This window comes from Nicotiana sylvestris, chromosome 8 (assembly GCF_000393655.2).
Source record: "Nicotiana sylvestris chromosome 8, ASM39365v2, whole genome shotgun sequence".
NCBI classification, from domain to species: Eukaryota; Viridiplantae; Streptophyta; class Magnoliopsida; order Solanales; family Solanaceae; genus Nicotiana; species Nicotiana sylvestris.
The window spans coordinates 42,782,593-42,808,965 of NC_091064.1; the positions used below are offsets into that span (position 1 = coordinate 42,782,593).

At 38.5% G+C, this 26,373-nt stretch overlaps 1 protein-coding gene across 4 annotated transcripts; it reads right to left on the bottom strand.

Annotated features, from left to right (window-relative positions):
- Positions 1-1,029: 1,029 nt before the first annotated feature.
- On the bottom strand, positions 1,030-26,167 carry LOC104227074 (very-long-chain aldehyde decarbonylase CER1-like). 4 transcript variants are annotated; one of them, XR_011401469.1, is made up of 9 exons: positions 26,015-26,167; positions 25,168-25,394; positions 23,828-24,060; positions 21,818-22,037; positions 19,748-20,123; positions 19,477-19,584; positions 18,515-18,712; positions 18,213-18,425; positions 1,030-1,485 (listed from the first exon to the last, which is right to left on the bottom strand). XR_011401469.1 is itself a non-coding variant. In XM_070153002.1 (9 exons), exons 1-8 carry the CDS (start codon positions 26,072-26,074, stop codon positions 18,273-18,275), a joined length of 1,575 nt encoding a protein of 524 aa, XP_070009103.1. In that variant the 5' UTR covers positions 26,075-26,167; the 3' UTR covers positions 1,030-1,485; positions 18,242-18,272. The 4 variants fall into 4 exon arrangements, 1 of the variants encoding a protein (XP_070009103.1); XR_011401468.1 differs by having other exon boundaries at positions 18,202-18,425; XR_011401467.1 differs by having other exon boundaries at positions 18,175-18,425.
- Between the last annotated feature and the right edge of the window lie 206 nt (positions 26,168-26,373).

Below are 26,373 nucleotides of genomic sequence, written 5' to 3' on the forward strand. Positions count from 1 at the left end.
GTGGCCATTTGTAGAAACTACTTGTGGGATGGTAAAGCTATCACAAATAAAACCCCTCTGGTAGCATGAGATCTAAAAGGGGAGACTGGATTGCATGATATGGAATAAAGCTGCTCTAGCCAAATGTGTATGGAATATATAGCTCAGAAAAGTGACTCATTATGGGTGAAATGGGTAGACCGTATATATTTGAAAGGAACATAATGGTATCAATACAAACCACTACAAGGCTGTGCATGGTATTGGAAGAAAATATGTGATATCAAGACCAAGTTTGCTCCTAGTTTTTATCAGAATGGAGGCTTAATCAAAGCAACAAGTATATCGTGAAGAAGGAATATGAGTAGCGGAGAGAAAAGTTGGATCAATGGCCTTACAAAAGATGGATATAGAATAAAAACAATGTTGCTAAATATAGTTTTATATGTTGGTTAGTCATTCGACAAAGATTTCTCACATTAGATAGGCTAAATATGTTTGGCATTTGCCAAGAGAAAGCATGTCTATTATGTGGCATACAAGATGAACCACTGGAGCACTTACTCTTTGTATGCCATTTTTTCAGAACATGCATTGAGGCAAATACTTCAGTGGTTGGAAATAAGGCTGAGACAAATTGAATACATGGTATATGGAAGAAAATCAGTAGGGAAATCAAGGGGAAAATAATTAGAGCCTTTGTGATATCAGTTCTGGTAGCCATAGTATATGGGATTTGAAGAGCCAGGAATGAAGCACAAAGTACCATGGCCTTCCAAAGTATGTAGGTTTGAAATGAGAATGCACAACAGACACCGTAGAAAAGAAATAGGATGGATATAGAACTTGTACATATAGGTTTATAGAACAAATTAGAAAAATAGATTTAGAGATTCTTGTAGCTACTACCTGGGCAGATCTACCTGGTAGGGATTTCCAGGGGAGTTAGCAAACGAAAAATTTGCAAGTTTTGTTCTGGTTTTGTAAGTTTTTTTTTCGAGTGATGATGAATAAAAATTTTCTTTCACGAAAAAAGACTTGACAATCATGTAACTAAGAAACATTAAGATAAAATTTCATTATAGATAGCCGAATGCGTTCGAAGAACCAGCAAATACATACCTCAACTATAAAGAAATGGATTCACTGATATATAGCATCCTTATAATGTTATAAGATTGTAACCCGAGCTAGCAGAACCAGAATTAATAGAGGTTAAATAACAAGTGTTAAAATCCAAACAAATTAAACTAAAAAGTCTTACATGTTACTAATAACTTGTAAATAACAACTGGTCAATTATACCAAGGATCGGAAAATGATTTAAGCCATTGATTCAGTGGCAGAAGTCAAGGTTAATGGGCGAAAACCATGATCAAGACTGGCTTTATACGCTTTCTCAATATCAAACATCTTGTCCCCACACTCGTGCTCACTCCATCCTTCCAATGCATGTAAAATCCCAGCTATTCTCCATGCACTCATAACTCTTCTCGGAAGCCAATTCTAGCGTTACAATAAATATGGAACACAAATATTGATATATTAGAATAAGTATGCAAATATTGAACAACAATAAAGACGACTACCAAAATACGCTAGGTGATTTTCTTCTCATCTGTTTAAGTGCCCTTGGTCAAGGGCGGAGCCAATGTTCTGGTTACGGGTTCAGTGAACCTAGTAACTTTGATTCAAACCTTGTATTTGTCTTGAACAATTCATTGATTATTTACAATTTAATAACGAGCTCCGGATCTACCATAGTTGTTCGAACTCCTTTGATAACTCCTGCCTCTACCTTCTGTGATGAGAGCCTGTCCTTGATTTTCAGGCTTCTTTCTCATCTTCTCATTGAGTAGAAGAGCCGATGTGACATCTTTCAACTCAATAGTAGTCTTACCGTGCAGGATGGTTGTTGCCAAGTTATCGTACGAAGATGGCAACGAGTTCAATAGCAAGATGGCTTTATCTTCTTCCTCGATTTTCACTCCGAGGTTGGCAAGCTGTGTGATTAGTCCGTTAAACACATTTAAATGTGACAAAAAATTCGTACCTTCACTCATGTGTAGGGCGTATAACTGCTTCTTCAGGTACAATTTATTTGTCAGCGTTTTGGACATGTATAGGCTTTCCAACCTTGTCCAAATTCCTCGTGCAGTGTCTTCATCAATGATGTTATTTACCACATCATCTGATAAGTGCAACCTAATTGCACTAGCAGCTCTTTCATCCAAGTCAGCCCAATCCTCAGCTTTCATGGTATCAGGCTTTTTGGAATCAACATCTAGAACCTTGTGTAATCCTTGTTGGATGAGCAGATCTCTCATCCTTCTTTGCCATGTTGAGAAACCGTTATCTCCGTTGAATTTTGCTACCTCGTACTTTACTCCGGACATTTTTATTTTTCACCAAGTATAGTACTACCGACAGTGAATAGTATTTCAGTGAACGAGCAGAACCTGTGCTCTGATACCAGTTGTTGGGAATAAACCCCTTACCAAAATAATATTCACGGTAATAAAGCGGAATAATAATGTAGCACCGAGATACGGTAATTAACAAGAATAAAAGAGTAACAATGACACCAAGATTTTTACGTGGAAAACCCTTCTGAATAAGGGAAAAAACCACGACCCCGAGAGGAGCAACTGATATCACTATAGTAAGGAATTTTACACTTTGTAGGTCGGAGATAAATACTCCAAAGACCACTACAACACTCAAAAGAAATAACCCTCTTTTGATATTCCCACCTCACTACAATATCGCTCACTCTCTATTTTCCTCACAGACTATTTTCTTATACCTTGTCTGTGAAACCTCACTCTTTCTTTCTCTCTTTGTTGGTGTGAAGAAATGAGAGTTGAAGCTCTCCTTTTATAGCCAAAGCTTCACCCTCTAAAGCCTACAATATTTGACAATTTACACACACTTTTCACAATTCAACAAAGTTGGCTACCAAACCAAAGAAATTCAACAAGGTTGGCTACCAAACCAAACTAATTCAACAAGGTTGGCTACCAACCAAACCAAGTCAACAAGGTTGGCTACCAAACCAAAGAAAACTCTTATTAGGCACATGCCTAATACTTCTTCAATGAGATGGACATCATCAATCTCCCCCTCCAGTCTCATTCATCTAGAGGAGGTAGCACTGTCTTCTAGTTTGAGTGCATGCCGACAAGTTCTTTGCATAGCTCGAACTTGTTCCTTGGTACCACCTTGGTCAGCATATCTGCGGGATTCTCACTTGTAGAAATCTTCAAGACTTTTAGAGATTCATCATCTACCATTTCTCGAATCCAATGATATCTCACATCAATGTGTTTGGTCCTTGCATGGTACATAGAGTTCTTGCTAAGGTCTATTGCACTTTGACTGTCACAATAGACGACATACTCCTTCTGATGCAATCCAAGCTCTTGAAGGAATCGCTTGAGCCATATCATCTCCTTGCCAGTTTCTGTAGCGGCAATGTACTCTGCTTCAGTTGTTGAAAGTGCAACGCACTTCTGCAACTTAGACTGCCATGATATAGCTCCCCCTGAAAATGTAAATAAATATCCAGTAGTAGATTTTCTGTTGTCAATGTCACCTGCCATATCAGCATCTGTATAGCCCTTCAAGATTGGATCAGATCCTCCAAAGCACAAACAATCTCCCGTGGTACCTCTCAGGTACCTGAGTATCCACTTGACTGCTTCCCAATGTTCCTTTCCAGGATTTTCAAGAAACCTGCTGACAACACCAACTGCGTGAGCAATATCAGGTCTAGTACATACCATTGCATACATCAAGCTTCCGACTGCTGAAGAATAAGGAACTTTAGCCATGTTCCCTTTCTCTTCCACTGTTGTAGGACACATCTTTTTACTCAACTTTAGATGACCAGCAAGAGGTGTGCTGACTGGCTTAGCATTCTTCATGTTGAAGCGTTCTAGTACACGTTCAATGTACTTCTCCTGAGATAGCCACAACTTTCTACTTGTTCTCTCTCGAACTATCTTCATCCCTAGAATTTGTTGTGCTGGGCCCAAGTCCTTCATATCAAATGACTTGGACAGATCTCCTTTCAACTTTGCTATCAACCCCTTGTCTTTTCCTACAATTAACATGTCATCCACATACAACAACAATATAATAAAGTTATTCTCAGAAAATCTTTTGAAGTATACACATGGATCAGAATAGGTCTTTAGGTATGTTTGACTTTTCATGAATGAGTCAAACTTCATGTACCACTGCCTTGGTGCCTGCTTCAATCCATAAAGACTCTTATTCAATTTGCACACCATGTGTTTCTTTCCAGCTACTTCAAATCCTTCTGGCTGCTCCATATAAATCTCCTCTTCCAAATCTCCATGAAGAAATGCAGTTTTCACATCCAACTGCTCCACTTCAAGATCTAGGCTAGCTGCTAAGCTCAAAATTGTTCGAATAGAAGTCATTTTGACAACAGGTGAGAAAATTTCGTCAAAATCAATACCTTTCTTTTGTTCGAAGCCTTTAACCACCAATCGAGCTTTGTATCTGACCAGCTTGCCATTTCCATCTTTCTTGAGTTTAAAGACCCATTTGCATTTGAGTGGTCTTTTACCCTTTGGAAGTTCAACCAGCTTGTATGTGCCATTTTTCTGTAGAGATTCCATCTCTTCTTGCATAGCTTTCATCCACTGGTTCTTTTCTGGATGGGACAACACCTCCTTAAGACTTTCTGGCTCCCCCTCATCACTGATGAGGACATACTCTGTGGAAGGGTACCTGCGTGACTCTACCCTTGGCCTCTCTGATCTCCTCAGAGGTTGAGGTTGTTCTTCTCCCTGAGTGGGGTGCTCCACTTCCTCGACACCTTCATCAAGTTGCTCCCCCTGCTCAATAACCTCACCAGGTTGCTCCCCCTGCTCGGCAACCTCGTCGGTCGTACTTTCTGCACTTGTGGGATTGTTAGAAGTAGAAGGAATAGTAACAAAGTTAGGAATTATACCATTCTTCGCCTTTTCTGACATATCAGCAGCAGTTCCAACTTCACTTTCTCGGAAGACTACATCTCTGCTTCTGATGACCTTCTTCTTTACAGGATCCCACAGTCTGTACCCGAACTCTTCATCTCCATATCCGATAAATATGCAGGGAACAGATTTATCATCCAGCTTTGTTCTCTGCTCTTTTGGTACATGTGCAAAAGCTCTGCAACCGAACACCTTCAGATGCGAGTAGGACACCTCCTTGTTGGTCCAAACTCTCTCTGGGATGTCAAACGCCAACGGAACTGATGGACTCCTATTGATCAGGTAACAGGTTGTCTGAACTGCTTCACCCCAGAATGACTTAGGTAGTTTAGCCATTCTAAGCATGCTTCTCACCTTCTCCACAATGGTGCGGTTCATCCTCTCGGCTATGCCATTGTGCTGCGGGGTTCCAGGAACTGTCTTTTCATGTCTGATCCCATGACTTGAACAAAACTCTTCAAATTCCCTTGAAGTGTACTCACCTCCATTATCACTTCGGAGACGCTTTAGCTTTCGACTCGTCTATCTTTCTACTAAAGCATGAAACTTCTGGAAAACATGCAACACCTGATCTTTGGTTTTCAAAATATAAAACCATAATTTTCGTGAAGCATCATCAATAAAAGTAACAAATATTTGTTACCACCCATTGATTCAATTTCCATTGGGCCACAAACATCAGAATATACTGAATCAAGTATATTCAATTTTCTTTCAGACGATGTCTGAAATGAGACTCTATGTTGCTTACCAAATAAACAGTAGTCACAAGGTTTTACCGTTGTACCTTTGGCATAAGAAATAAGTGATTTCTTGGTAAGAATCTGCAATCCCTTCTCGCTCATATGACCCATTCTTTTATGCCACAAATTTGCAGAAATCTCATCTTGTGCCGCGTTCAATTCACCTTGGCATATTTCTGCATTTGTCTTGTACAACGTGCCACGAGCAACTCCCTTTGCAATCACCAATGATCCCTTAGTGAGTCTCCACTTTTGATTTGCAAAATAGATCTCGTATCCATCTCGGTGTAACGACCCGATCGATTATTTTGAGCTTTTGCACTTTGATCGCCAGTTCTCGGGAATGACTTGCCCCGTGTTGTGTATTATGACTTATGTAAATCAATGGTGTTGGGTTTCAGGTTAATCAGAATGAATTTGGATGAACAGTTTTCAGTTGAAGCTTGAAATTTGAAAGGTTTGACCAAGATTTGACTTATTTGTATTTGATCTCAGATTTGAATTTTTATGGTTTGGTTAGCTCCGTTAGGTGATTTGGGACTTAGGAGCGTGATCGGAATGCATTTTGGAAGTCCGTGGAAGGTTTAGGCTTGAATTGGCGAAATTGAGATTTCGGCATTTTCCGGTTGATAGGCGATATTTTGATATAGGGGTCAGAATGGAATTCCTGAAGTTGCAGTAGCTTCATTATGTCATTTGGGATGTGTGTGCAAAAGTTCAAGTCATTCGGACGAGGTTTGATAGACTGTTTGCTCGAATTTGGAATTTGGAAGTTTTGGAATTCTTAGGCTTGAATCCGGGGGTGATTCGATGTTTTAATGTTGTTTTCAGCATTCCAAAGGCTGGAACAAGTTTGAATGATGTCATGGGGTGTTTTAGCATGTTTGGTTGGGGTCCCATGAAGCTCATATAAGTTTTGAAAGAGTTTTTGAAAGATTTTGCCGTTTTGAGCATAAGCATGTAATGATCCAAAGGTCCATTTTTAGTTCTAGAGATCGAAATTTGATTTCGAGACTTCCGGAATTTTGATAATGAATTATAGGACTGATCTAGAAAGTTTGGTCTAATTTCATCAAGTCCCGATTGGGTTTTTGACACGAAATATGAGTTAATTGTTTAACGAGCGAAATGGGTATTGGACTGAGCAAATGAGCTCCGAATTGAGTTTTGACTAAAGGGCTATGTTCGTATTATTATTTGTGACTCATAGGAACAAGAATCATCGAATTCTGAGTTCGTATGATGGAGTTAGAGCCTTTTTAGTGAAAAGAAAAGCTGCTGCAATTTTCTGGGCAGATTCTGCATTTTTCGCACGTGTGAACAGTAACCGCACCTGCGTGAACAGTATTCGTGTACAGTATTATGTACAGTAAACATGAACAATATCCATGTACAGTACCCGTGTATAGTACATATGAACAGTACCCCATATACAGTACCCATGAACAGTACCGTGAATAGTACCCATGAACAGTAAAATGCGTGAACAGTAACCACTGAAATTCTAGACAGAATGTTGAGTTATGAATCCCATTTTCCATTTTTACCAAATTGGAGCTCGGGGAGAGGCGATTTTTGGGAGATTTTCAAAGAAAACAACGGGGGTAAGTGTTCTTAACTTAATTTTGGTTAGATTACCCGAACCTATTACTAGTTTTGGCATTTAATTGGTGATTTTAGTTGGGAAAATCTTGAAAACTCTCTTGGTTTAATTTGAAGATTTAAGGGTCGAGTTGATGTCGGATTTTAGTAAAATTGATATGGTTGGACTCGTGGTTGGATGAGGTTTCATATTCCGTAATTTTTGTCGGGTTCCGAGACGTGGGCCCCACGGGCGAATTTTGAGTGCAATTTCGGATTTTTAATGGAAAATGTAGAATTTCATATGGAATTAATTTCTATAATTTTTATTAAATGAATCGAATTATTGTGGCTAGATTCGAGGCATTCGGAGGTCGATTTGAGAGACCAAGGGCATCGCTAGCTAGAGGATTAGCAGGTTCGAGGTGAGTAATGATTGTAAATGATGTCCTGAGGGTTTGAAACCCCGGATTTGCACATCGTAGTGCTATATTAAGGTGAGACACGCGCTGGATGATGAGCGCGAGGTCGGGATTGTGACTTGGTCCATCCCGATTGATGATTTTACCGCATATTTGATTGAAACTTATTTGTTATCATCATGATTTGGACTGATTTCCATACTTGGGCTTCGTGCCAATTATTTGAATCCTTTGGGAATTTTTATCACTATTTCCTCACTGTTTTGACTTATATTTAAACTCAGTCATGTTGATAATTATTGTTTTACAAACTCATCCGCTTTTATGCAGATTTGAAAACTCAAATGATATTTCTAAATGGTAGTTTGGGTTGAGAACTACTGTTTTACAAATGCCCGAGGGCTTATGATGATTTCCGGACTGAGTGAGGCCGAGGGCCATATGTGAGGATATGCTGAGTGATATGAGGCCGAGGGCCTGAGATACTATTTATGCCACGAAGTGGCTTGAGTGATGTGAGGCCGAGTGGTATGAGGCCGAGGGCTTGAGATACTATTTATGCCACGAGGTGGCTTGAGTGATGTGAGGCCGAGTGATATGAGGCCGAGGGCCTGATATACTTTATATGCCACGTGGTGGCTTGAGTGATGTGAGGATATGCTGAGTGATGATGCCACGAGGTGGCTTGATATAGCGCTTGGGCCGTAAGGGGCCCCTCCGAAGTCTGCACACCCACAGTGAGCGCGGGTACCCATTGTTCTGAGTGATTGATACTATGCCCGAGGGGCTGATATGAGTGATTGTGAGGTAGCCCGAGGGGCTGATATGAGTAATTGTGAGGTAGCCCGAGGGGCTGATACTATTCTGAGAGTGAGCCGTGGGGCTGTTACTATTCTGATATTGAGCCCGAGGGGCTGGCACTATTCTGATATTGAGCCCGAAGGGCTGGTTTTGTTGATATTATGCCCGAGGGGCGGTTTTTTGTACATGTTTTGACCTAGGGGCTGTTTACATTTCTATCATTTTTGTTACTCACTTGTAAACTACTTGCTTTACTTGTTGGAAAAAAGAAGAAGGGATTTTCACTTGATTTCTCACTGCTTTACTATTTAAAGTGATTTTACTGCTTCAGTATGGAATACCTTGTGTTTTTGCGTGATTTCTTACCTTCAGTCTTTATTTATTATTATTACTCACTGAGTCGGAGTACTCACATTAGTCCATGCACTTGTGTGCAGATTCAGGTATGTTTTGGCTGATCGGAGGCAGAGTCATCAGGGTTTAGCAAGGTAGCTGCCGGCGTTCGCAGCACTGCTTTTCTCTCTCCTCATTTCATTAGTCTGTATTTGTACACTTCAGGCTTTCAGTTGTATTTATACCCTAGTAGATGCGCATGACTTGTGACATCTCGGTTAGGGCTGTGTCGGGTTGTGCTTCCGTTAATTATATCATTAAATCATATTTAAACTGTTTATTAATGTTTAACTATTTTTGAAAAGGCGATATGGGTTTGTTGGCTGGCTTTGTCTTCACGAGAGGCGCCATCACGACCGGAGCGGAGTTTGGATCGTGACAAGTTGGTATCAGAGCCTAGGTTTCATAGGTCTCACGAGTCATGAGCAGGTTTAGTAGAGTCTCGCGGATCGGTACGGAGACGTCTGTATTTATCCTCGAGAGGCTACAGAATCTTTAGGAAAACTTCACATTCTTGAATTATTATCGTGCGTCGTTTGATTCATCTTGAAATGTAACTCTTTGAATTCCTTCCACGCGTTCGTATGCGCGCATGAGCGCTCAGTATCAGATGTGCCTTGAAGGCTTGTGATTCCCCGATCGAGGGGCGAGATGTGATCTCTGTGAGTTTGATGTTGGGCCAGTTTGGAGGACTTGAGGCCGAATATTTGCCTATGGCTTGAGCACCGAGGTGCTGATTGTGTGAGCAAGTATTTTGAACTTATATGTTCGGTAGTGTCCCTATTAGTGGGAGTGATGACTGGATAACTATGTGATGAATATGTTAGTACTGCGAGATGTATCCATCTTGATTTGAGGTATAACCCCGAGTTATGGGTGTGCAAAGAGCCTTTCCATATGTCCTAGTTGGGAGTGAAGTAAATTTCATGTTGCGGTATGAGTTCAGACTCAGGAAGACTAAGTGACTGCGTAATGGTTATGACGGTGGAAGGTATACATAAATGTTAGTTTAAGGTGAAGAAGGTGGGTTATCTCATGCGAAGTGTTCTGAGGTTGTACGATCCTTATGTGTCTGTTAGATTTGTGAGTGAAGGATATGTGTTGCAACTTAAATTGGGTCGCTTAGTGAGTGGGTGTAACTGTTGCGAGATTTACAGAAGAGTTAAAATTCTAGATGATCTGTGTTTTCACAAGCTGATAAAAGATTTGAGTTTAATCTCATTATGGTATCATGGCATCAATAGAGTATAATCGTTATGAGTTATTGAGCGTGTGTTGATTTATTGCTTCGAGCCAAGTGGGGGAATCCGCTATTGAATAGTTGATTGCACGGTTATATGCTCTAATGGTTCCAGTTCGAGGCGTATTTGTAAATCAGTTGTGGCTCGAGTAAAGGAAATTTCAATAAAGGATATGTTATGCTTTATGGGTGTATGAGAATCGGGGAATGACTTGAGTTGTGGTTGGTAACGAATGCTCGGTGCATAGAGCAGGAAGTTGCTTGGTTATATTGGAATGAAGTCACATTCTACAGTGTCGGAGTGCAAATGAAGCACAGGTTGTTCGGTTCGTTTAATCAATCTAACTACGGTTTGAGTAGTGTGGATGACTGTAGAGAATGGTCCTATTGTGTTCAAACTCTACATGCAATAATTGGAGGCTTCTAAGTTGTACTTATGGATAGAAACTGAGTTTTCTGTGGAAGATGGCAAGACTTGTGGTATTTTCTATATTAATTATGGGATTCTATATATCAGTATCGGAAAGGTGAAGGTAATGGGTTTAGGGAACACTTAAAGAGTATTCAATGGCTTAGGAGCCTTAGACGGTGTAGATTTATGCTTGGGTTTTGTGTGATAAGCCTAGGTTGAGGAAATTGTGGTGCTACAACAAGAAGGAATATCAAGTTGAAAATGAATCCGAAGGAATTTAGATAGATGGGGTATCTTGATAGTAGACCAAATCGGTATGGTAAGGATATGATTAATTCCTTGTGTGTGTTCGAGGTAATGAGTTCCTACAGCTATTTTGCAACAATGCTCTTGGGTTTTGATGGCTTGCTTAGCTTGGTCTAGTTAGAAGGATTCAGTCCTAGCAGTTGAATTTGTGCAAATGGAATTGGGAGAGTTCTTATTGATTTCTACCGTGGTTGGAGAGGTGCAATTTCTCCGAGTGTGAGAAGCATAGGATATGTAATGATTTTTCTTCTAGATGGGATCAATGGAAGTTCTTGGCTAGATGAGTTACAGTTCAGTTCTGAAAGGAAGTTCATAAAACTCTTAGGCAGCGGGTAGCCTCAGATGATTAAGGAAATGGTACTGCTAATTGGAAATGATTTGACGAGAGTCTATGTTTTAGTAAAAGGGCAATGTTATTAAGTTGATAGCACTTCGGTAGTATTGTGGCACCTTCTTTTTAGATCGACTGGTGATATTCGGGTTTGCTTGGTGGCAAAGGGAAATTTTAGAGTATCTATAGTGGAATGATTGGGTATTAAAGGTGTGGCATATATTCAGACGGCGAAATTGGGATAGGATATGGTGATTCATGTGCCGTATGGACGTGGAGACGGAAATTCTCATATTCAGGCTATGTTGTGATTGTAGATCGTGTGTATCAGCACTGTTTAGTGACTACCAAGATTTGGAGGCCCGAGTGGATCTTTCTTTGCTTGGTATGTTAGATTTTGGATGTGATGTTGGGGATTTAGACTGATCGTCTCAGTGTTGGGTTATTCTGGACTATTGTGTTATGGGCTAGGTTGGAAATGCCAAAGGTTGAGTGGCGATGTGCGTCGTGTTATGTTCTAGTGGAGTGGTTTATATTGCATAGACCCAGTGGACGACTGGGAAGGATTGCTTTTCGTAATTGGGCCTTCGTGATGGATGTCAATGCAGAGGTTTCTACCATTGATTCAGTTCTGGTGTTGAGGGACTTTCCGAAAGCGTTTCTTGTGGTCGGGCATGTCGTCGGGCGAGGTTGTGAATTTCGATATTTATGTGATGTCGGGCACCGTATCGTATGGCTCCAGCATGAGTTATGGTAGTTGAAGGAGCAGTTTTAGGCTTCCTTGGTAAGGAGTTCGTTGGCAGGCCAATGTGGATGCGTGTTCTAGCTCGAGTCGGCTTGGTTGGCCCCGAATTGTATTGTTGAGGGATAGGTTGATTCGACCGTTATTGAGCTTATTAGTGATCTGGGGAGATATATGAGTTGCCTTTCTGTGTTGTGAGACGATACGATCTGTTGGTTATAGGCACCTATGGTGCGGTTCTATCGGAGTTTCATAATAGAAGTCGAGCGGGAAGAGTAATTTGGTGTTGCTCGGTGAACGGTGTATCGGTTATGTCCTATCGGGTGTGCATGGTGTATGTTATTTGCTTCACCGTGAGTATGATGAATTGCTTTGGTTCCAGATATCAAATTGTGCGTGGTTGTCAATTTCGAGCATAGTGACTTAAGGTGGTTCCATATGGAGCAGTGTTTAAATAAGGTCGCGCATTGCAGTGAATATATGTGGAGGTATGACCTTGCAGGTTAGATTCGTGCGTTCTGTTCCTATGATGTGAGACGGGTTCTCAGTCCTGCGTTGTGGTGGTACTGGTGAGCTTGAGGTACAACTCTTTCATTTGAGTCATTTTCATGATTTGAGTATGTTCGGACCGTTGCTTATTGGTGCACGTATTATGCTAGATGTGGCTTAGGCCTCTATTGGTGTGACATGTCACCAGGGTAGTGTGTTGGGTAAGAGGAGATCGTTGGGATCATTAATGAAAATAAACGGATTCGATTTCAGCATGTTTGATGGGTAAACATCAAGGTTCGGTTCAAAAAAAAAATTTGCTATGGTAATTTCCAAAGGAGAAATGGCTTCATGAATGGTTGATCTGAGAAATGGTTATGGTTTATTGCGTGTTTCATTTATCGTTGGCAATATATGAAAGTGTTTGAATGAGACTTTAGTTGATAAGAGGTTTTCTATCGGTATTTGGTTGTTATGGGCAGCTGCTGTGAATAGAAGTTATTGCTGCGAGCGTTAGAGTTATATGGTATATCATGGGATTGCTCCCGAGGTTGCAGGCATGGGTTACTACAGCTAGTTTGGGTCTATTCAGAGTATAGGTGTGAGGTTTTGATCGTATCGATGGTTTCAGAAATGAAAAGGTGGTTCTATGGCTTATAGGCATGATTGGATTGTGCAATTTTAGTTGCAATGTGTTATCGGACCTATATGAGATAGGGTGACGTGGGGTCACCCCCGGGCATATGCATGGTAAGGTTATTCAGCTATGGGTTGGCTTCTAGAACAACTCTGTGTACATTTGAGGACGAACGTGTGTTTAAGTGGGGGAGGATGTAACGACCCGACCAGTCATTTTGAGCTTTTGCACTTTGATCGCCAGTTCTCGGGCATGACTTGCCCCATGTGGTGTATTATGACTTATGTAAATCGTTGGTGTTGGGTTTCAGGTTAATCATAATGAATTTGGATGAACAGTTCTCAGTTGAAGCTTGAAATTTGAAAGGTTTGACCAAGATTTGACTTGTTTGTATTTGATCTCAGATTTAAATTTTTATGGTTTGGTTAGCTCCGTTAGGTGATTTGGGACTTAGGAGCGTGATCAGAATGCATTTTGGAAGTCCGTGGAAGGTTTAGGCTTGAATTGGCGAAATTGAGATTTCGGCGTTTTTCGGTTGATAGGCGATATTTTGATATAGGGGTCGGAATGAAATTCCTTAAGTTGCAGTAGCTTCATTATGTCATTTGGGATGTGTGTGCAAAAGTTCAAGTCATTCGGACGAGGTTTGATAGACTGTTTGCTCGAATTTGGAATTTGGAAGTTTTGGAATTCTTAGGCTTAAATCCGAGGGTGATTCGATGTTTTAATGTTTGTTTCAGCATTCCGAAGGCTGGAACAAGTTTGAATGATGTCATGGGGTGTGTTAGCATGTTTGGTCGGGGTCCCATGAAGCTTGTATAAGTTTTGAAAGAGTTTTTGGAAGATTTTGTCGTTTTTAGCATAAGCATGTAATGATCCAAATGTCCATTTTTAGTTCTAGAGATCGAAATTTGATTTCGAGACTTCTGAAATTTTGATAATGAATTATAGGACTGATTTGGAAAGTTTGGTCTAATTTCATCAAGTTTCGATTGAGTTTTTGACACGAAACATGAGTTAATTGTTTAATGAGCGAAATGGGTATTGGACTGAGCAAATGAGCTCCGAATTGAGTTTTGACTGAAGGGCTATGTTCGTATTATTATTTGTGACTCATAGGAACAAGAATCATCGAATTCCGAGTTCGCATGATGGAGTTAGAGCCTTTTTAGTGAAAAGAAAAGCTGCTGCAATTTTCTGGGCGGATTCTGCATTTTTCGCACGTGTGAACAGTAACCGCACCTGCGTGAACAGTATCCGTGTACAGTATCATGTACAGTAAACAAGAATAGTATCTGTGTACAGTACCCATGTACAGTACTTATGAACAGTACCCCGTATACAGTACCCATGAACAGTAAAATGCGTGAAAAGTAACCACGGAAATTCTGGACAGAACGTTGAGTTCTGAATCCCATTTTCCATTTTTACCAAATTGGAGCTCGGGGAGAGGCGATTTTCGGGAGATTTTCAGAGAAAACAACGGGGTAAGTGTTCTTAACTTAATTTTGGTTAGATTACCCGAACCTGTTACTAGTTTTGACATTTAATTGGTGATTTTAGTTGGGAAAATCTTGAAAACCCTCTATTTGAAGATTTGAGGGTCGAGTTGATGTCGGATTTTAGTAAAATTGATATGGTTGGACTCTTGGTTGGATGAGATTTCATATTCCGTAATTTTTGTCGGGTTCCGAGACGTGGACCCCACGGGTGAATTTTGAGTGCAATTTCGGATTTTTAATGGAAAATGTAGAATTTCATATGGAATTAATTTCTATAATTTTTATTAACTGAATCGAATTATTGTGGCTAGATTCGAGGCATTCGGAGGTCGATTTGAGAGACCAAGGGCATCGCTAGCTAAAGGATTAGCCGGCTCGAGGTAAGTAATGATTGTAAATGATGTCCTGAGGGTTTGAAACCCCGGATTTGCACATCGTAGTGCTATATTGAGGTGAGACACGCGCTGGATGATGAGCGCGAGGTCAGGATTGTGACTTGGTCCATCCCGATTGATGATTTTACAACATATTTGATTGAAACTTATTTGTTATCATCATGATTTGGGCTGATTGTCATACTTGGGCTTCGTGCCAATTATTTGAATCCTTTGAGAATTTTTATCATTATTTCTCACTGTTTTGACTTGTATTTAAAATCAGTCCTATTGATAATTATTGTTTTACAAACTCATCCGCTTTTATGCAGATTTGAAAACTCAAAATGATATTTCTAAATGGTATTTTGGGCTGAGAACTATTATTTTACAAATTCCCGATGGGCTTATGATGATTTCCGGACTGAGTGAGGCCGAGGGCCATATGTGAGGATATGCTGAGTGATATGAGGCCGAGGGCTTGAGATACTATTTATGCCACGAGGTGGCTTGAGTGATGTGAGGCCGAGTGGTATGAGGCCGAGGGCCTGAGATACTTTATATGCCACGCGGTGGCTTGAGTGATGTGAGGATATGCTGAGTGATGATGCCACGAGGTGGCTTGATATAGCGCTTGGGCCGTAAGGGGCCCCTCCGGAGTCTGCACACCCACAGTGAGCGCGGGTACCCATTGTTCTGAGTGATTGATACTATGCCCGAGGGGCTGATATGAGTGATTGCGAGGTAGCCCGAGGGGCTGATACTATTCTGAGAGTGAGCCGTGGGGCTGTTACCGTTCTAATATTGAGCCCAAGGGGCTGGCACTATTCTGATATTGAGCCCGAGGGGCTGGTTTTGTTGATATTATGCCCGAGGGGCTGTTTACATTTCTATCATTTTTGTTACTCACTTGTAAACTACTTGCTTTACTTGTTGGAAAAAAGAAAAAGGGATTTTCACTTGATTTCTCACTACTTTACTATTTAAAGTGATTTTACTGCTTCAGTATGGAATACCTTGTGTTTTTGCGTGATTTCTTGCCTTCAGTCTTTATTTATTATTATTACTCACCGAGTCGGAGTACTCACATTACTCCATGCACCTTGTGTGTAGATTCAGGTATGTTTTGTCGGAGGCAATGTCATCAGGGTTTAGCAAGGTAACTGCCGGCGTTCGCAGCACTGCTTTTCTCTCTCATCATTTCATTAGTCTGTATTTGTACACTTCAGGCTTTCAGTTGTATTTATACCCTAGTAGATGCGCGTGACTTGTGACACCTCGGTTAGGGCTGTGTCGGGTTGTGCTTCCGTTAATTATATTATTAAATCATATTTAAACTGTTTATTAATGTTTAACTATTTTTGAAAAGGCGATACGGGTTTGTTGGCTGGCCTTGTCTTCACGAGAGGCGCCATCACGACCGAAGCGGAGTTTGGATCATGACACTCGGTCTAAAGCAATTCCTGAGATCAAGTTCATCCGCAAATCAGGTACATGCCGCACATCCTTTAGAACCAATGTGCATCCGACATTTGTCTTGATACAAATGTCACCAATCCCCGCAATCTTTGAGTAACTTGTGTTACCCATTCTCACTGTGCCGAAATCACCTGCTACATATCTGCAAAAAAGATCTCTTACCGGTGTGGCATGGTAAGATGCCGCTGTGTCAACCACCCATTCCGACTCTGGACCTGACAGGTGCATGCATTCCTCTTCCTCGTTTATAAAGAGGACAACATTATCATTGTTTTGCACCATGACGGTTGTGTTGTCATCATTCTTCTGGCCACTGGTTTCACCTTTGCCCTTCCTTGGATTTGGGCAATCTCTTTTGAAGTGACCTGGTTGATCACAGTTGTAGCAATTTCTGGCTCTTGGTTTGGATGGGTTCTTTGACTTCCCACGAGCTCCGGATCTACCATAGTTGTTCGAACTCCTTTGATAACTCCTGTCTCTACCTTCTGTGATGAGAGCATGTCCTTGATTTTCGGGCTTCTTTCTCATCTTCTCATTGAGTAAAAGAGCCGATGTGACATCTTTCAACTCAATAGTAGTCTTACCGTGCAGGATGATTGTTGCCAAATTATCGTACGAAGATGGCAACGAGTTCAATAGCAAGATGACTTTATCTTCTTCCTCAATTTTCCATCCGAGGTTGGCAAGCTGTGTGATTAGCCCGTTAAACACATTTAAATGTGACAAAAAATTCATACCTTCACCCATGTGTAGGGCGTATAACTGCTTCTTCAGGTATAATTTATTTGTCAGCATTTTGGACATGTATAGGCTTTCCAACCTTGTCCAAATTCCACGTGTAGTGTCTTCATCAATGATGTTATTTACCACATCATCTGATAAGTGCAACCTGATTGCACTAGCAGCTCTTTCATCCAAGTCAGCCCAATCCCCAGCTTTCATGGTATCAGACTTTTTGACATCAGCATCTAGTACCTTGTGTAATCCTTGTTGGATGAGCAGATCCCTCTTCTTTCTTTGCCATGTTGAGAAACCGTTATCTCCGTTGAATTTTGCTACCTCGTACTTTACTCCGGACATTTTTATTTTTCACCGAGTATAGTACTACTGATAGTGAATACCATTTCAGTAAATGAGCAGAACCTGTGCTCTGATACCAGTTGTTGGGAATAAACCTCTACAGAATAATATTCACGGTAATAAAAGCAGAATAATAATGTAGCACCGAGATACGGTAATTAACAAAAATAAAAGAGTAACAACGACACCAAGATTTTTACGTGGAAAACCTTTTTAATAAGGGAAAAAACAACGGCTCCGAGAGGAGCAACGGATATCACTATAGTAAGGAATTTTACACTTTGTAGGTCCGAGTAAAATACTCTAAAGACTACTACAACACTCAAAAGAAATAACCTTCTTTTGATATTCCCACCTCACTACAATATTGCTCACTCTCTATTTTCCTCGCAGACTATTTTCTTATACTCTATCTATGAAACCTCACTCTTTCTTTCTCTCTTTGTTGGTATGAAGAAATGAGAGTTGAAGCTCTCCTTTTATAGCCAAAGCTTCACTCTCTAAAGCCTACAATATTTGACAATTTACACACACTTTTCACAATTCAACAAAGTTGGTTACCAAACCAAAGTAATTCAACAAGGTTGGCTACCAAACCAAACTAATTCAACAAGATTGACTACCTAACCAAACCAAGTCAATAAGGTTGGCTACCACACTAAAGAAACTTTTATTAGGCACATGCCTAATACTTCTTCAATGAGATGGACATCATCAGAACCCGCATATTCACCATCTCTAGTTTTGGATGATCAAAGTACAAGATTGAAAAGAATGAATTCCATTGTTTTTTTGTTTGTACATACCTTTGAAGTAAAAGTTATTGAAGTGACCAGATTAGTTGCAGCCTCAGGAGTAAGCCTTGCTTTAAGCATGTTGTAATCACTCTCACACAATGTGATAACCTATAACAATTACAGCAATATAAGTGAAACGGAAGTTGTTGGAGAAAATTAATTATGCAATTTAGTGACTGAATATTAATTAATGATACCTGAATTCCATCATTGCACAAAGCAAGGGCAATGGAATAAGCTACTTTTGATAAATGGCCACCAAGAACTACTTGGGTAGTTCCTTTAGGAATTGAGTTTAGAACCACAGCAACTGCTAGGCTACTTCCATCAACCAACTTCACTTTAAGTTCTGGATACCTTTTTATGTATTGTTCACCATTCACATTTAGTAGCTCCTGTCAAATTTCATGTACAAATGCATTAGCTCAAGTAACTCATGACTTTCTCTAGCCAATATTTAGTGAATTACCTGCAGATAGAGGTGGCAAACGGGCGGGTTCGGCCGGATATGGTTCGGGTCGAAAACGGGTAATGCTAAAACGGATAAATTATCCGACCCGACCCATATTTAATACGGATAAGAAATGAGTTAACCGACGGATAATATGGGTAATCATATTACCATGACTTCTTGAATATGATCACTTTGGGGAGAATTCCTAGTATCTCAAACTTGAGGAACCCGCTTTACAAATGTAAAAATTAAACACATTAGTTATCCATTGGTTATCCATTTTCTAAATGGATAATATGATTCCTATTCATATTTGATCCGTTTTTAAAAAGTTCATTAACCAACCCATTTTTTAGCGGATAATATGAGTGAATAACTGTTTTCTTTTAACCATTTTACCACCACTAGCTGCAGATTATGGAATATCAGAGAATAAATTATTTTTTCTGATGATAGACAATTGATAACAGCAAACAAAATTTGAAGTGCAAACAAGCATCATTTGAATGAGTTTAAGTTTTATCGCACTGGTGGGTGGAAAATATTCAGGCAATCAAGTCATTGATAAGGTAATTATATGTAAATCTTCATAATAAATATTAACTAATAACGTAACCTGCTATCACATGTTAAATTTATTGATAGCGTAGAAAAATCTATATAACTTAAATTCCATTTGAATCATTGACTTATTTTTTAACTTACCTGATTTAAAAGTCCTAGAGTCAAAACCTTTACGCCTTTCTGATCTGCTTCTATGATGGCTTTCTCCATCAAATTGCTAATAGACTCTCTTTGCCATGGCATAAAGTACTGCAACAAAATCAAGGAAAATGCAACAAATTTAGTTATCAAATTTATAATATACATGTTTAAGACTATAAATTCCAAATGTCTTTTTTTCTTTCTTAAACTGTGTTCAATCAAACTACGCTGCATAAACGAAACAAAGGGAGTATGCAGTGCAAATTCTTACTTGTACGCGATATTTTGGGACGATCCAAGTTTGCAATTTGAGATTCTTGAATATGTTTCTCTCAACAATAAATGCATGGCCATAAAACCATGTAACCATCGTAGACCACAAAGTGATTGGCCACATTATTGGAAAATACCATTTTGAGGTGTGAGGTTCTGAGGCCAAGGATGCAAATCCTAGGCGGAGATGGTAGATGGATTCTGCAGTTGTTAGATGTGTTAAGTGCACCACATCGGGCGATTCGCCTACCCTCTCTAGTGATTTTTCATATAATGTATCTGAAGATTTGTCCAGTGTGTTGTAAATGTAGTCATACATTGGCATGAAAAGTGAGTAGTTTGTTCTGAATTGCGTGTGATGCAGTGAGTGGTACCTGTGTCATCAAAGAATTGAATTCATTCTGTGAAAATTGAAATTCTTCTAAGCTAAGAATTATTTTGTGATTAATTTCCTATATATCTAGCAAATCTTCAATAGAACCTTTTGTTTGTTGTTGGGATGGGCTAAAGTTTAAAGCAAAGTCTAATCTATGCTTTTTCTGGTTTAACTATCGGGTATCTAATTAATATTCATTAGTCGAACTAATTAGGATTTGTGCCATGTAGGGTTCATTAAAGTTTCTCCATTCCTACTGCTCTAAATAGCTATGAGTAACAAGTATAACTTTAAATGTGTTCAACTCACATCTTGGGGTCCCATAACCGTGGGGAGAACGTAAAGTTCATGGAAATAACTCGTGAAAAGATTACAACTTTTTGTACAGTACTAGTGTTTCTCTTAAATTTCAAAATTTAGAATGGAGTATTATATTTTCTCATTCTCAGTTAAGGAAAAGAGAGTTCATTTGTTTGCACAAATAGTTTTTAACTGAACACTAATTACTAGGCGTCAAATATTAACCAAGAGCATGCTACCTAAACAGTACTTTTAAATTTTCAAAATTCTCATCACCTTTTTACCGTAAGTTGAAAGGCATACAGAATTTCAATATCAAACTTCAAAAAAAAAAGAAATTCTTACATATATACTTTCAAGGTGATCCAAATTATAAGGGATAAAATAAATGAGTATAACGCAGCTGGAAAGAATGTGTCCATATCACCTTGTCCATGAATTGATAAGGTAGGCACGACAAGCATTCATTAATTCATGAAGATAAGTTGTTATCAACAAGATAACAAATTCCTTCCACCTTCATTGTATTCTATTATTTTTTCATCTTATCATTTGGACCACCATGAATGCATGTAAGGATTTGTTTTTTCATTTGGTATTGAAATTTTGTACGATCAAATGAAAAGTATTTTTTTTAAGAGAACGTTGGATTAGTTTGGTTGGTTTTTGGGAGGTGATAGACAATTGTTGGGGGGGGGGGGTCTGTAATACCTCAGCCCACTAGTGATATTGTTTGCTCTGGATCTAAGCCCAGAGCCCTCATGGCCGATGTAGGACTCTGTCCAAAGTCTGGGGTGTTACATACACCCCTCTTATGAACTCAGCGTCCTAGACTCAGCTTTGAGGTTTACCCCGCCTAAACTCTTATCCATCATTAGCAAGGCTGACACAAAAGTGGCTCTAATAGTACCATCAGCAGCAGCCCAGCCCACTAGTGATATTGTCCGTTCTCGGCCTAGGCCCTCACGGGTTTAGAATACGTCACTAGGGTCTAAAGTTTGTTAACTTATATATCAAGCATCCTCGTGTTTTGTCGACGTGAGACTCTGTCTGGTTTCTTCACCTTTCTTTTTACTTCATAAATTCTAACTGCATTATGAGCAATAAGATTCTTGAAACCCTGAAAGAGATCTATTGAAACTCAGCTTAGGTACGATCATATATGTAATAATGTAAATGTGAGTCAAACAATAAGCGGAAAAGAACTAGTGTGGAATGCACAAGAACATATAACTAGTCAAATCTTGTTAAGGTAAATAAAACAAATTAAGAACTTTATTTATCATCTATCTGACATCTGCTCATTATTTTGAATTGGACGAATACTAGATAAGAATCTATTTGTACTTAATTGGTCTTGATAAAAGTAAGAAGGAAGGTGAAGAGACTTACGAGGGCGTATACATCAAGTACTTGAGAGGTGGAAAGACAGAGAAAATCCACTTAGGAATAAGTTCAAAGTTGCAGTGTCCCAAGTTGTTCATAAAATCAATGTAAGTGATGTAACCCCCAAGTGCCACTATAGAAGCAGTCCCAGTAAGGATTGCTGTGAGCATTGGGATGGCAAACAGCGCGAAATACGCTACATGCTCTGCAAATGGATGAATCACAGCTGCCAAAAACAAGAATATTTATCAAACACATAGCTAACTAAATTACTCTCCCTCGTCTTATATTAATAATCGTGGTTACTAAAAATAGTTGTCTCAAATTATTTGTCCTTTTAAAAGTTAATTAATTTTTTTTTTCTTTCTTACCCTTAAAGATTATTATACTATGAAGTTTAATATGTAATATAGTAGGTTCAATGACGCATGCATGACTTTTCTTAAGCGTGCCAATTAAGACTAGTTCCTCCTGTGGTTATTAATGACGTATTTTTCACAGATATCCTAGGAACTACAAATCAAAGACTAATTTTAACTTGTAATAATACTAGCACTGAAACCTTTGCTTGATACTGTATTTTGACTGGGGATAAAAGTCACCCAAGGGCATGTATTAATGCAAACGCTTAATTTTTTTTAAAGGGACAAGCAATAACATATTTTATAATTATACCAAATAATTTATTTTGCATATTATCTATATGTACATATTTAGTAGAAAATTTCGACGAAGCGGTGTCATGTGACACTGCTTGGGGAAAGGTGTATCTATACCTAAGCAGGTTAGTACTATTTTTACCAAGTTACTAATTAATGCTTATAGTTGTATCAATATTTTTACATTATCAGCACTCGTAACATAAACTCATATGAAGAATTTCTAGAAAAATTATACTACCAGTGCAGTTTAATATATTATAATAGGTTAGTTTCAAATTTTATCAGATTTCCGTAAATGATGATCATAGAGATTTATCTATAAATTATCGTACAAGCTATATTGTTCGAATTCTTCAAAAATATGACGGGGTGGATCCTCCAAAGCAACGCAGGAGAATTCGATCAACATAACTTACAAATGACGTGGTTATGTGAAGATATTTATTAGACTCAGTACATAGAACCTAAACCCGTCGGTTTATTTGCCTAGTTTGCGGGACAAGTGCCTGAAGAAGGACCACCGCTGCCTTTATAACATGGTATTCCTGCTCAAATGGGCCAAAGTCTCCCGACAAATTAAAGGCCCCCCAGCATTAGGTACTAATCCACAGGACAGCCAAAGCAAATAGTTAAATGAAACCCCAAGGTTGTCACGTCCAGCTGATATGCAGTTGAAAACATTTAAGAAGGATATGTAGTTTTCAATCACTATATATCTCATTGTCATGTGTGTTTGTCGGATCAATTTACTCCTAAAATATGTTCTGTTGTTGCGTATAGATTCAATCTATCTGGTGGGGTGCAGTTCAAGCTGGAAATTAAAGTTGGCCACCTATGATGGCTAGCTAGCTAGCTAGCAGGCAGGTCTTACTACTAATAATGGCATCTTAAAATATTATCATTGGAGGCCGATTCAGTAATTTAAATTTAATGAGTTTAACGTTCAGGTTCTTACTATTAAATCCACTACATTTTTAAAATTACGAGTTCAACGTTTACTATTTTCCTAAAAAAATATGATTATTTATTTGTGTACACACATTATTTCGAAAATACTAGTTTAGTTGAACCCGTTACCTATATACTACATACATCATTGGTTATACCTTTAGTCTTAGGAGTCTTATAACTTCTGGCACTAACAATGCATAACAATTTACGCCATTAGATAACACGATCTATTGCAATGGATAGTTCACCTGATTTAGTAATTTAGAAAATAAGGTAAATAACCTACTATAATGAGTTAAAATGCACTGAAAAGGTAAACACATACTATTTCATTCCACCATCAATGTATATAAGTTCAATATATTTTCAGTTAAACAGAAGTAGGAAATGGGAGATGGCTTACAAGTTATGGGCTCAGTGACAATAGAGGAATGGTGATGAGAGTGATAGCGAGAGTAAAGGAAATGATGGTGCAAAGCTCTGTGAAGCCAATAATAGAGAAATTCCACAGGACCAATATGAATCAAAGCTGTCAAAATTATCCCATCAGTCCTCCAAAATGGAATATGGTGAGACTGCTCCAACTTCATGTATCCATAATAGAATAAGAGACCATTAAATATGATCTGATCATCCCTGCAACACATAAGATCGATAGACAATAATCATATTCTTTGCACTTCAATTTGCATTTAGATTTTTTTTTTGGAGCTAAAATGAATATAAATTGTATACACTCCTTGACATATGGAAAAAAAAGTGTAATGGCAAATATGGGCAAAAATTGATTTAAGTTGTAATTAAGTTCAAAATCTTTTTTTTTTTTTTTTTGTGTAGGAGAAATAGGGGAGGGATGATAAGATTGGGAATCAAATCCTCATCAACAAGGTGAAAGTTTAGAGGTACCTAACCAACTGAGCTAATAAAATTCCCCATAAATAAGTTCAAATCTTAGGTATTTGTCATTTGTGTGTTTTCTAAAAATCCTTTGTTAAAATTTTTGATTCCGCTGCATTTTAAAAAAAAAAATCAAAATCGGTTCAGCGCCAAGCTGTATGTATAAGATATATTTCTCTATAACAAGGTATAGGCATGCCGCCCTCGATATTTTAAGAGGATACTCCTAAACTGTTGGATCATAAATTTCATGCTCAAAAAGGTCTTATAACCATCTCTAACCACTTAAATTATAAATAATCAACGGATATATAATATATATATAATTAATATATGCCGGATAAAATAGTAAACAGTGAATTTGATTGGCTACATGGAAAAAGATCCCATTTAATTATACACCGCCAGAGTAGATATCTTCCTCCTTACCGGCGGAAGGAGGCCAAAATGACGTATCACCCATTCCTAAATGTTAACAACTTAATAGTAGGATCTACTCGCAAAATTAGGGCCATCGTATACAAGTATTTATGATCAAATAAAACATAGAAAATAATTGTAGACATTGTCGCCGAGACATTATCAAGAACTGAATAAAAGATTTTTTTTTTTTTTTTTTTGTCTTTTCATGCATGCTAGGAGGAGGGCCAGGGGAGAGTGGGTAAAACAGAGAGGGACAGCGACAGATGCAATAATATAGTTCGAACGGAGTATAATTTATTATTACTAGAATATCAAAAACTACTAAATTACGTGCTCCTAATTGTAAAAGTGTAATAAATCAAATGACGATAATATAAATATTTAAATCCCGAATCCTTTTTGAGAGAGGGTACAGGTGCTTACCAATTTCTTTCTCTATCAACTTGGTCAAATTCAATGCTCTTATCAACAATCCGATTATCTCCCTTGGCAGTTCTGTAACGAGATAAAGATATCCATATTTGATTGTGAATCATTCTTGAGAGTAGAAATGGGAATATAATAAAGTTTACAATGTCCCTCTGCTTTTCATCTTTGCTCAAGAAGAACGAGTGTATGCTATGAGCCACGAATGGTGCCAAAACCACATACTTCAGTCAGAAAAAATAACAAGCTGTTAGGAGTATGAAAAATTATTATTAATTACATGTATAATTCATGCTAGCATTTACTTTCCGAAAAGAATTGAAAAGAAGAAACAAGTTAGAATAGAGTCACAAAATTGAAAATGACAAGACATTGTATCACGTGCTATACATATATATATATAACTAATAAGTTGTTGTTCTCGTTGTGTAGTAGTGGAAAGATGGGGTTAAGTATGACACAAAACCGATGGAGCCTTTTCAGTACTGAATTAGATATTTTCTAACACAAAGCATAAATATATGAAGTATACGAAATAACACTCAAATAATATTAATAATATTAAATTTTAAATTTATAATTTAAGAAGTTCAATAAATTTATTGATAAGAACTTAAAAGTTGAACTTATCAAATTTGAATAATGAATCGTCCCCTCCACAAATATATCTCTATCAATTTGTTTGATGCATTGAAGGAACATATTTTCCTTACAGTAGAGGAGGAGAAGGAGAAGGAGAAGGAGAAGGAGGAGATTCATTAACATAAACGGAATTGTGCTCTAATATAATAAAAGAGAAATACATACAGGACTTTAAGAAAAACTATGAAAAATGAAGTTATACCTTGAAGTTGCCAAGCCACGTCCATGGCCATTCAGTGAGAATGCCTGGTTTAGATGCCATGGATTTTTGTTTTTGTTTTGCTACCTTATCTTGTAAAGAAAGTAACTAGTACAACTTCTTTCAGCTAGCTTGCTTCTTCGCCTCCTCTCCTCTAAAAGTCTCTGATTGGGCTGCACTTTATAGAACCCTAAAATGGAGCCCATCCCAGCATATTCAATATTTTACACCGTCTCAAAATTCTTTACTTATCACAAACCGCCATGTGCCCCTATCACATCACTTTTTTCTCTAAAATATTCAACACCCGATGTTTTATTTTTTTGGGTAATTAACAAACTTTTATTTACCAGTAATATTTA

What these genes read in the sequence shown, in the direction of transcription:
- LOC104227074 (XM_070153002.1), bottom strand. Translation starts at nt 26,074, where the DNA reads ATGGCATCTAAACCAGGCATTCTCACTGAATGGCCATGGACGTGGCTT. An exon ending in GTTGATAGAGAAAGAAATTG is followed by an intron (nt 24,061 to 25,167) that starts GTAAGCACCTGT and finishes TATGTGTTGCAG; the next exon opens with GGATGATCAGATCATATTTA. An exon ending in TACTTGATGTATACGCCCTC is followed by an intron (nt 20,124 to 21,817) that starts GTAAGTCTCTTC and finishes TTGATGACACAG; the next exon opens with GTACCACTCACTGCATCACA.